We start from the raw sequence: 12,280 nt of genomic DNA, 5'->3' as shown, positions 1-12,280 counted from the left end.
AGCTTATGGCTATGGTGGAAGTGGTCCTACATGGCAAATCATTAAAGGAAATGATACTTCGTCTGGGTGTCTTGGGATCCTCAGTCCCATGGTCTGGTCGCGACCCAGACCATGCCACGGGGAAGCCCAGGCAGCCATGGTGGGGTCCAGGTGGAGAGATGCCCTGGTCCCAGACCCAGCCCTGGCTGAATGTCCAGCCAACGGCCAGCACCATCGTGCCGGCCAGGCGAGCGTGCCGTCTCGGAAGTGGGTTCCCCAGCCCCAGTCGAGCTGTATCAGTTGATGCCCCATGGAGCAGAGGAGAGCTGTCCCCACCAACTCCTGCCCAAATCACACATGTGTGAGCAGAAGAAACAACTGTTATTTTCCTAAGCCACTAAGTTCTGGGGTGCTTTGCTACACAACAATATGTCTGAAAACACACCTACTGCTCATCTCCTTTTCTGGAAGGGTGGTCACATGCTCACCTCTGGCTCCATCATGTGTTACCTGGGGTGGGGGACTAACCTGGTCGGCTGTCTGGACCCCGGCTCTCACCTGATATCAGTGCCTGGGAATTCCTCATAGGGAAGGAGCCAGTCATGCCGAAGACACTGCTATTGAAGACGGTGGAGGAGCCACTGAGGATGGCCATGCAGGCGATGGTGACAGCAAAGAAGCTGCGGGTCCAGGAGGAGGTGTCCACCTTCACCAGCACAGTCATCACCACGAAGATGGCCAGCATGACAGCGAGCGAGGCCAGCACACGGATGTGCAGCGGAACTCTGCAGGAGGACGCCAGAAGCGGTCAGAACCTCCCTGGGGGCCCCGCGCCGGCCCAGTTGGTGAACTGGGAAGCAGGGGAGCTCGGGGACTGGGACTGCCCACCTGCAGCCGGGAGGCCTGGGTCCGAGTCCTGCCCTTTCCAGCTCACCAGCTGTGTGGCCTCGGACAAGTGGCCCAATTGCTCTAGCTTCAGTTTCTGGACAAGGGGGGAGAATGGGCCTCCGCAGGGGCGTGTGCAGAGCGCAGACAGCAGCTCTGGCTCACGGCAGACACTTGGCAGACACTGCTTCCTTTCGTCTCACCGTGAGGTTCAGGACAGAGCACGAGGGCTCTCGAGGCCAGCCCCGGCTCCTGCCACAGGGTGAGCTCCTGCTGGCTTCGTCTAGTGTTTAACAGAGCAACCACCCACTGCGCTTCCACCCCACAAAACTTAGCAGTGAGGAGAGAAAGAAGAAAAACAGCATCACCATCGTCGCCATCATAGCAAACACTCGGTACATAACCTGTGCTAGGTACTCTCCTAAGCGTTTTCTATATGCTAATGTATTGAACTGGCATACCAGCTCTATAGATAGCTATTCTTACCTATCCCACAGGTACAGATAAGGAAACAGGTCAGAGAAGCTAGGGAACTTGCTCAAGATCATTTGGCTGTGAACCCAGGAGGCCTGGCTGCAGACTGTGCTCTCAGAATGACACTCTAGTGCCTGCCCTGGAACCAAGGAAATAAGGAGGTCCAGCCAAGCGGCCAGGGCAGACGGCTTCTCCTGTGATGGTCTCCGTTGTCAAGGGCAGCAGCTGATGCCAAGCTTGTGCAGCTCAGGACCAGCCCCTTGCCCCACCTCCCATTCCAAATGTAAGCCCTGCACTCCTCCCTGCCCAGACACCTGCCAGATGCTGCCCCTCAGCGAGAGGCAGGGAAGGCTGACTCTCAGAGAAACCTCATGGAAGGCTGACTCTCAGAGAAACCGCATTTTTATTCCTGGGAGAGAGAACATCACCTAAAGAGGCTTTTTAATTCATCAGATTAGACTAAGCTTTAAACCGGATTGGAAGTTAAGTTAATTTTCCCTCTAACCAGTGGGTGAGGGCTGGGAGAAAAGCCAGATTAGTTATACAGGAATTTTTTTTTTTAGATAAAAAAAGAAATACTTGAAAGGTAGAAAAAATATATGTACATAAATAGGTGTGAAATGATGAACACGGAAAGCAAGAAAGGATTTTTTTCAAAGTACTTTCGTGGCCCCAGGCTAACTTGAGTTGCCTTCTGATGGTGCTGAAAGGAGCAGGCGCTGCCTCTGCTTTGCAAGGGGCAGAAGGAAGCCCAAGTCATGGGGTAAGTCGGTGGGGGGCTGGGACTAGAACCCAGGTCTGCAGAGCCCCAGCTCCAGCAGAGCCTGGAGGCGGGCCTTACTCTAACTTTCCAGGTAAAGAATGAGAAAATCCTTTTTGGGTCTCTATTGTCACTAAGAGTGCCAACGAACACAAAGAGGCACATCAGGGTTTCCAGTTGGGGAGCTGCATGCTCAGGGTGCCCTGTCCATGTGCCCTCCCTCTCACTAGGAAGCAGGCTGCAAGTGACAGGTAATTAACACCTCCTAAGAGGAACCATCAACCAATGCCCAGGAAGCGGGTGGATAAACAACCCCACTGCCTACTGTCCCAGAGTTTCCCTGGCAGGTCGAGCTTTGTCACCCCCTGGGGGAGCCGACTTAATGCGGTATTCTTCACTGACCACCTTCCCTGCCTGGTCTCCCTTCCCGACTCTTCCACCTTCACCTCCCAAATCAACTACTTTTAAATAAAATCCTTGTTCCAGGCTCTGTTTCTGGGGATCCCCACCCTAAGACACATCTTCCCAGGGTCTGCAAGGGTCTAGGCCTGGGCAGCAGCTGGTGGGCAGCCAGGTGGGGTGCCTGCACCCCCAGGGGCCCAGAGCATCTATGTAAGTGCACACCAGACGCCTACCGGTCAGGCCTTACCTCGGATGCTCACGGAGATTCTACATACTCACCCCTGCCACCCAGTGTCCCCTCTCCCAGCAGCTGGAGCTGCCCCGTCCACCCCCAAAATAAGAGCCAGCAGGGGCACAGAGCCTGAATCAGGAGACTGGAGCCCTGCCCAGCTCTGCCACCAACTCATTGTGTAACCCCAAGCCAACAGCCAACCACTCTGGGCCTCAGTGTCCTCATCTCAAAAGAGAAGAGGCTAGATAAGATAACATTCAGGTCCCTTCCAGCTGATGATTCTAAATCTGAAGAAATTCAGGTGGAGAGAGAGGCTGGGGACAAATGCCCAAAGGAATTAACAGTTCCTTGGAGCAAAAAGAAGGAATACAACAGACTGAGGTGTGAGGAGCTACACAAGCACAGGGCCTCTGAGGCTGTCGCTCCCGGGCTGGCACGGGGCCTGGCAGGCATCTGGTAAACACCTGTTGGATACACAGATTGACAAGCAAGGCTGTCAGCAATAAGGGGCAGCTTTTACACTGGGCCTGAACCTCCGGTTGCTATGCCTCTTGGCCCCTCAGCCTGGCAGGGAGACAGCTGTGAGCGCCTGCAGCGCGGCCAGCCAGCCTCGGGCAAAGCTTCTGCCTTTAACTACCTCCTCACAGACGCTGCAGGAACAGTCCATCTCAGGAAGTTGCGCTGGCCTCACAGGAGCTTCCCTGTGCCTGTCACCACCTGAACAGGACAGTTGCTTTGGAGAGAGCTTGGGGACTTCTCACCCAGCACCCAAGGGTGGGGAGCAGAGGGAAGAGTGAGGGATGAGGAGGTCAATGCCACATTTAACAAGCAATGCAAGCCACCTCTTCCTCTTCCTAAGTCCCCTCACCTGCACAGGTCTCCTCCTGGCCTGCTAATCACCAGCTACCTAACCCATTCTCCTCCAAGCCTCATCCATAAGCCCCAGGCCCTCGGGGATCTCACCTGGGGCTATTTTCAATGCTCATAAAGCGGTAAGACACGTGCTTGCTTGCTCAAGCCTGCCCCACATGCAGTAAAGGGAGCTCGCTGGCTTCACTGTCTCTCCCACCCCCCACCTCTGGCAGGGGAAGTGGCCCAGGGGGTGACCGCTGTTGGGATTTTAGGGAAAGTCTCGACAAGTGTCAGTGGTGTGTGCAAGTGGGGAGGGTTATGCTCTGGGAGAGCATGAAGGCCTTAGGAAGGCCGGCCAGCAGGCAAGATGACTGCTCTAGCCCCTGGGCCCTGGGGCAGGTCTCAGTGACATGACATCCTTGGAGAGAATTGCCAGCTGTACCCAGGCTACCAGCTCCCCGCCACCCCTGCTTGTGAGGGCTCAGGACCCCAGGGAACTGATTTCTTCACAAGTCTCCTAAATGTAAATCCTCCTCATAAGTATTTATGATGCTGCACACTGAACATAATAAAACGCTCGGTGATTATGGATGAGCCAGTCAGAGCCAGCCAGGGTTCTCCGGGAGGCGAGAAAAGGAGACATTTCAATCTCACACACTAAATCAAAAACAGCTTAGCCTCAAACCATCTTCCCAGAGGTTCGGGAGCACTTCCCATGTTGCCTCATTCCTCTCCTGTAGCCAGGGGAGGGCAAGGGCAGGCCCTGGGCAGGCTGGACACTTCTGGAGAGTGCCTGAAAGTCTGAGCCCTCAGAGCGAGCCCTCTGCCCAAGGTGCGGGCAGAGGGGGCAGCTGCCTGGGTAGCCCAGGGTCCCCAGTGCAGACAGACCCAGGCCTTTCTAACCACTTCCTTCCTTCCAGCAGCTTGAAGCCAGAAAACCCAGGTGACTAGAAGGCAGGGGACCCAGAGGTTCCAAGCACAGATGTGAGGGAGAAGGGTCCCAGTTCCAATATGGGCTCCACCCTCCTACCAGCCTTGTGACCTCGGTGAGCCTGTCTTCCCACCTGTAAAACAAGGGGATAAGTTTCCCGTTCTAGGCTATTGCGGGATCAAAGGAGGGACTGCCACTAAGGGATACAAGTGCTCAGGAGTGCTCACTGCTCTTATCAGAGATTATTCTCCCAGGGCCCTAGGGTGGTCCGTCCCTGTGACTGCCCACCACAGTCCTAGATGGCTCCCTCCCGACCTCCCGGATGTCACAACCACAGAGGAGGCGGTGCCAGGTAAGACGCCAGGTCAGGCCACTCCTCACTGGCCCTGTGGCCTTGGGCACATCTCCTGACCTCCACTTGGAACATCGGTAAGTCACAGCCTGCCTCCTGGGTGGCTGTGCATCCTCAGTGATGTAACAAGGGGATCTCCAGGCACCGCACCCTTGTTAGAGTTCAGGTCGTGACTCCAGGTCAAGCAGGGGGCAGGCACTCGCACTGATGTGAGCCTGGGCTGGCCCAGGGGGGCAAACCTCTGTGCCCGGGCCGGCCGAGTGAGTGGGCACACAGGGTCATGAGCGGGGCCTGAGAGGAGACAGGGCAGTGAGAGGCCGAGGGATTCCCCACGTGGGTCTGTCCCATCTTCCTTGTCCTCTTCCACTGCCTTCCTTTCCTCCTGCCTTCTGTTTCGAGTCACTGCCAGGGCCCAGCTCTGCCCTCCAGGGGCTGGCAGTGCTGAGGGAACCCCTGGCTCTGCTCCTAGCTCCACTCCTCCACCTCCTCCGGGGCTGGGGTCTCTGGTGGCTGCACCCTGACCCGCCAGGGCACCGAATGTAGCACCGCATGCCGGGACAAGGCACGAGGAGGCAGGTTACTCAGGCCACCTGAGCACCGTTCTCCTGCTTGCTCTTCCAGCCTGCACTTCACTTTTAACATGGGTACAAATTCTTCAACATTCCTTCCGATGAGAGATGGGGTCTATGTCCCCCTGAAACCCAGTAGGCTTTGTGACTGCTTCGACTAGATCATGACAGCACAAGTGACACTATGACACGGCAGAGAGCAGGTTACAAAAACCACACAGCTTCTGCCTTGTCTCTTGGAGCACTTGTTCTTCAGCCACGATATGAAAGGTCCTACTTCCTGAGGCCAACATGCAAGAGACTACAGGGAGGGATCCCCGAGGAGGCCCAGCAGCGCCAGGCCCAGCTGAGCAACCACAGGAGAGACACCACGTCAGAGCTGTCAACCAGGCCTGCTGATGCCCACAGTCATGAGAGATACTAATTATTATTATTGTTTTGAGCTGCTACGCTTTGGGATGATTTTACACAGCAACAGATCATTGGACTGGCCCCACAGCATACTGTGTTTGGAAAGACAGGTCTATGCAGGCTTAGCACACACGTGTGCTGCCCTCTCCTCTCCCACACTCAGAGCAGACGTCACTGACCCATCACAGCACACTCCCCGCGGCCAGACTTGCCTTAGATTCCCGTTCAACCAGAAATCCAGACAATCAGCACAAACTGAGCAAAGTAAGACAAAACAGATTTGCCATTAGAGATCGAAGGTTTCAGGAGGCTGTGCCCAAGTTCAGGCTTCTCAATTACGACATAGCCACTGTTTTCACCTAGCGGTAGTTTAAGGGAAATGCAGGCAAAGTACCTAGGGCTATTGCCCTTGCAAACCTAAACTGAGAATGGATGGCAACAGCCACCCACTGGGATCTAAGGACCATGCCAGTTTGCCCACTGTCTCCTAAATCATTCCTCCTCCCAGGGTGCACCTAGATGGAAGCTCTCCCAGCCCTTCACTAACAGGGTGTTAGGAGTCCCCGGGGATCCCATTGTGAGCAGTCCACACACGGGCTGGTGTTACCAGCTGAGCACTGAGCAGGTAGGCGGCCCATTCCCACACAGCCAGAGCTGGACTCACAGGATGCCAGCTCCACACTTCTTTGGCTCTCCGAAATGCTCGGAAGAGCGGCTTCCACAAGACTTGCTTTCCAGCCCCGCCCTACCCTCCGGGCGGTGTCCCTGGGCTGCAGGGCCTATAGACAGGCTCTCTCCAGAGGAAAAGGGAAGAAGACCCATTTCCCCACGTGCCTCCTGCTGGACGCTGACACTAGGTCACAGTGTGTGGTAGGAAAGTGGAAGTCCAGCTTTCTGATGGGGCATTCCATTGGCAGGGGCCCAGGTAACTGATGTGACTTCTCAGTCTCCGTGGAGGAATCTGAGCGGCCTGCCTCTGACTTTGGTGGCCACCCTTTGAGCAGGCAGAAAAGCAGCAGCCACAGACAAGGGGGAAGTGGGAGAGGCTGGAAGTGAAGGCCGGGCTTGAGAGAGGGAGGAAAGTGGCCTACCTGTTGACAAGCAGGAAGTTCGCCGCCAGGCACAGCACAGAGGGCACGGTGGAAGCGACGGAAAGGTAGCTCTCAAAGTAATTCTGTAAGCACAGAAGTGAGGAGGCCACTGAGGTTACTTGGGATGGATGGGAGGGGCCCCCGCCAGAGCTTAGCCACAGGGCTCCTCTTGGTGGGGCTTCTCCCTGCTGTCTTCAGATACCTACGGGTGATGGGTAGGTCCACCCTGAGATGGCACGGCCCTGCCCCATCTCCATCCTAGGAGCACTCAGTACAGATGAGCTGCGCTAAGAACTAGGGTCATAAAGAGAGGAACCATTATCTTTGCCCTCAGAGAGGCCCCCGTGCCCTGCAGCCTATAATCCCACCCCTTCTACTTCCTCCACTGCAGACGAGCTTCAGGGACGGGGCTCAGTGCAGGTCTACTAGGAAACTGTGCCCTACCGGCCTCCTTAGCCCATTGTCAAATTCCAGAGTTACCCAAACGGGCTTTGCTGTGACTCAACCACATGCTCACGTTCTTGCAAACAAGTGAGGCCTCCCAGACACGTGCCAGGCCTGATACCTGCAGGACCACTTTGTCCTGACTCTGGATTAGCTCCTTCCATAGAGCTGCTACTGAATGTCGGAGCCATTTGGGGAAGTGGCTCCTAGACTGGCCAAGGTGAGGTAACGGGGCATTTCCTGGAAGCAGCTCAGGGGCATTACAGACAAAGAGTATGTGAGCCCACAGACGAGATAAGAATTGCTGATCATAATGTGCTGGAACTCACAGCTAAAGAAGCTGTGCAGCAACTGGATGTGTGTGTTTTTCAAAACGCAGGGAACCGTCTGCTTATAAGGGCGGGTTTTACCGTGCGCCCATGATCCCTCGATATCCTGTCTGAAGACAACAGAACACCGGGCAGGGCTGCCAGACCCTGGCTTTGCCGTCGTCGTCAAGCCGCGAACCCCGGGTTGGCAGTGGCGGGCTCTAAGCTGCGACAATGCGCACACGCGTTAAGATTTACTCTGCGCCACACACATGGGCTTTATGTGAATTATATTCTTTACCCTAAAAAATAAAAAAGCAGCTGTGAGCACTCTACTCTGGAAAGCTTCCAAAAGTGAACTGGCCTGAGGAAATATTCTGAGGGACAAACGTGCCAAGTGCAAAACCAATGTGTGTGAAACACTCGCCGGCGTGCAAAGATCCCTGGCAGTGGCCAGGTCCACTCTACAGCAGCAACTTCCAACCGGTGAGCCGCAGGACTTTTCCACCACGCAGCAGCTGGCTGTTTAGTTAGGGGCACTGACCTCTTCTCCCTCAGGTGGTCAAATTTAAAAAAATGACAACAGCCACCACAACTACAGCCATCCAGTGTGACCGAATCAAAATCATATCTATTTTTTTAGGTCAAATCAGCAAAAATACAGTTTCTGGTGCGCTGCAGAATTTTGGTGCTTAGTCTGTGTGTGCCACAAGGCGAACGAGGCTGACAGTCGCTGCTGTAGAGGACAACACGGGCCTCCTGCCCACTGAGAGCGGAGCGCACCGCTGGGGGTGTCGGATCCGGTGTGAAGGTTCTTTAACATCTCAAAACACCACAGGAAGAGATGTTGGAATTCTGTGCCTTTTTTTTTGTTTTGCCAAATCAGAAGTAGGAGCAGTGAGTGCTAGGGAGTTCCAGGTAGGGGATGGGGACGAGGTGGACTGAGCACTCGGAAGAATGGAAGTGGGTGTGGGTTTGGGAAAAGGTCCCAAAGGAGGTAGGATTTGAGTCAGACCTTGAGACAGAAGGTCAAATCTCTCCTTTCGGGGAGTCTGACTGCAAGTGGGGGCCGAGAAAGAAAGGTGTCTAACGGCTCCTCCAGTCTGAAGCACAGACGGTGCCACGGTCCCTTTCCAAGCCTGCAGAGTGCTTTTGGCCTTGGAAACCTGCACCCTGAATGTAAGGTCATGGCAGCCTTGCAATTAGAATGCTAATCACAGCTCCTGTGGTCCATCAACCATGAGCCTTGGAAATGGCCTTCCTCCCGTCAGGTGCCACCTCATTGTTCCCGCCCTGATGGGCTCGGTAGAGCCGGGACTGGTCCGAGGCACTCAGTCAATTACAACCCGACACAGTGGCTGGGCCTACGTGAGGCCCGGCAGGCAGGTGCCAAACGGAAGAAAGGGGAAAAAGCCCAGAGGAACAGATGGCTGCAGACGGGGCCCAGACTGCCCCGGTCTGAGCCCCCAGTGCTGTGCCCTTTGTTCGGTGGCTGCTTATTCTGGGGCAAGTCCGAGCAGGACCATCGCGCAGAATGCAGCTCCTCCGCCTTTGTGTTTCTGAGAAGCTCAGGTTCCCCAGGGTGTAGGAATGGGATTTCCTAGGTAATTGAATGTTCTGGCTTGTTGATACTGAAACAGAAAATTGTTCTTTTAATGTTGGAAAGGCTATGACTCCCTTTCTGTTGACTGAGCCCATTTCTCTACTTAACAAAGAGCACATGAGGCGTTGGGGGGAGTAGGGCTGGGGATGGGGGGTGCAGGCAGAGTGGACTTGACCCTGGGCCATCTTCCCACTGGGACAGATGGGGGCTGCAGACGGCGGTGTACGTTGACTCAGCACATCCCATGGAACTTTTTTCTTAAACCTGATTTCTGATATAAACATGGGGTGGCTTTGCCTTTACTTATGTGCCGCTTTTGCTTATAAATAGAGTTCTAGAGAAATGAGATGTGCTGGGCAGACTCTTAAGGTGGCCCCACGAGCCCAGCCTCCTGTGCTCACGCTCTGGTGTGAGTTTGGGCGGACCCGTGACTCGGTTCCAACCAAGAGAATACAGCACAGCGGACAGGCACACGCGGCGATGTCTATGGGATTATGTTCCATGAGGCACAGCAACCATCTCGCTGGACTCTTTTTTCTCTTCTGTGCCGGTTTGAAGGAGGCAAGTGGCTTTGCTGGGGAAACCCATGTGGCAAGGACTGCAAGTGATCCCTAGTTGCTGAGAGCTCTCTGTCCTATGACTGCAAGGAGGTGGCTTCTGCCAGCAACCCAGATCAGCATGGAAGCGGTCCTTTCCCAGCTGGGTCTCCAGTGAGATGGCAGCTGTGTCAGCCCCTCGATGTCTGCGACGTGAGACCCTGAGCCAAGGACCCAGTAAGCAGCATGCAGACTCCTGGCCTACAGAGACTGCGAGGTAAAAAAAAGGTGTGTTCCCTTAAGCCACCAAATCTGAAGTATTTGTTAAGCAACAATCAATTCTTAATTAATGGGGGTGTCAGACAGCTGAGTTCCTACTAACCAGGGTTTCACTGAAATTGAAGCCTTCCTGCTGTAATTTAAATTCAGTTCCTCAACAAAAACAGGGACAATGCATTATGATCCCTTATTCATTGAACTTCCTACTATACAAACAGCCATGGTGTCTGCCCATGAGGGGGTCAAAGGTTATGCCTGCGACTGCAGGTGGGACCTGCACTTCTGCAGGTGGCATGCACTGATTTCAAGAACCTGGACGTAGTTCACGTTCCACCCCAGTCTGCTCACCTCACCTGCCCCTCAGGCCATTTTCCTTGCCATTTGGTCCATGGTCACAAAGCCACTGCTACAGGCCACAGCTGTCACCAGAGAGGAGGGACCCCTGTACCAGTGCACTGTCTGGGCCACACCTGCTCCCTGGTGGCCGGGGAGGGGCTGGGTGGCACTCTCTGTCGGGTGGGGGAGGCAAAGTCTCAGGAGGTAGGCTTTGACCAATGAGAGGCAGGTGACGGGAAGGGGACAGGAGAGAAACCACTTGCCCTTCCTCTCCCCCAGTGCACTGGTCTGAAATGTGGCGGCATCTTCGGAGACAGCCCGGGTGCCCGAGCAGCCAGCTGCGTTTGGTTGCAAAGCTGTGGCCAGGCCAGAAATATTGAAGCCTGTGTTTGTTCTCTTCCATCCCTGCCCCACTTCCCTTTTCCTGTGCTCTTACTTCCCCAGGACTGCACTCTCTGAGACAGCATTTGCACAGAAGGTGTTGCCTCGGGCTCGCGTGTTAGAAAGTCCCACAGTGCGGACCCTACATGCAATTCTTGAGTCTGTACTGTGCAGAACTGCAGTGGCATTTCCTTCCTGGCTTCATCTCCTTTGCTCCTAAGGGGGTTGGGACCACCTTACTCCAGGAAAGATAAAGACATCTGAATGCTGACTCAAACTCGTTACAGCTAGACTGGTAAGAGTATGGCCCCCTCCAGAGCAACTGTAACTGCCATGCCATTGGGGGACACTATGTAATTCAAGGTTTCGGGATAATTCACGCTGTAGTTCCCCTCCACGGGGGCCTGATTCACCATGAGAGCTCCTCAAAAGGCTCTGCTGTTATTTAGCCCACGAGGCGCCCTGCACTGTGGTTGATGAACATGGCCTCTGCCTCCAGAGGTGAACCCAAGCACCCCAAGGGCTAGATGTGGCCACAAAGGACTGGAGGGCAACGGGTACCTTGTATGACAGCAGAGGCCGTGGTCTGCCCAATGACAGGGGCACCAGTCCTGCACACAGTAACGCAGTGGAGCCCCTCAGAGCTGTGAGCGTGGCAGCCCTGTTTACACAGTACCTGGAAAACCTGCGGCCCTGGGGTCAGTTTGGGTCTTGCGTCATTGCAGGTGATTCAGCAAGAAGGCCGGGCTGGAAGGCAGGAGGGTGGATCCAGCCGCGCAGGACACTGGAAATGATAGGCCTCCCGAGCAGGTTTCTCTGCCTTAGCTGGTGGGGGCCCCAGAGGCTGGTTGCTCCACGGCCCTCAGTCTGACTGGGAGGCCACTGTACATCCAGACCAGCATGGCTCCTGTTGTAACCCATCCTTTGTTTACCGAAGATGCGGCAGGCCCCTGTGGGCCCACCACCTACTGGTGTTTGCTGTGTCAATTAAAATAGAAAAGACAAGCTGCCCGGTGCCCTCCAGGAGCGAGGGGTCTGGGGTTATCCTACGCTTCACCACAATAGATTCAACGTGCGGTGCGAGGGGGCGGGAGGAGGGTCAGGGATTTCCACAGGAATTCCCTACAAGACTGGGGGCAGTCTGCAGACAGACATGGGGAGGTGGGGTGCTAGAGGACAGACAAACGGCATTCCAAGAGGAGGGCACATGCAAAGGCATGGAGAGATGTTTCTTTGTCACTTAGGACTCCAACCCAGGTTTATGTGTTGGAACGGACTCCAAGGCTTTCCTGAGAGCATCTATAGGAAAATGCTGAGCCAGGAGCCAACTGCACTGTTGTCTTTTCAAGGAAAACCCACTAGGACTGAGGCAGGAACAGAGCCACCTCACCCACCTTGCCCCCTCAGGGTGCTAATGAGAGAGAGTGGCCCCCTCAGTCACCATTCTGAATTCTC

At 55.0% G+C, this 12,280-nt stretch overlaps 1 protein-coding gene across 1 annotated transcript in view; it reads right to left on the bottom strand.

Moving 5' to 3' along the window:
* SLC29A3 (solute carrier family 29 member 3) overlaps window positions 1-12,280 on the bottom strand; it is a 51,890-nt gene that overhangs the window by 19,571 nt on the left and 20,039 nt on the right. The window contains exons 3-4 of the mRNA XM_024561020.3: window positions 6,939-7,021; window positions 538-764 (exon numbers count right to left, since the gene is read on the bottom strand). Of these exons, the coding sequence (XP_024416788.2) occupies window positions 538-764; window positions 6,939-7,021 (310 nt within the window). The remainder of the gene's footprint in view (window positions 1-537; window positions 765-6,938; window positions 7,022-12,280) is intronic.

This window comes from Desmodus rotundus, chromosome 4 (genome assembly GCF_022682495.2).
Source record: "Desmodus rotundus isolate HL8 chromosome 4, HLdesRot8A.1, whole genome shotgun sequence".
Taxonomy (NCBI): domain Eukaryota; kingdom Metazoa; phylum Chordata; class Mammalia; order Chiroptera; family Phyllostomidae; genus Desmodus; species Desmodus rotundus.
The sequence above is the reverse complement of the archived record's forward strand: the minus strand, read 5'-3'. Positions and strand labels throughout refer to the sequence as shown.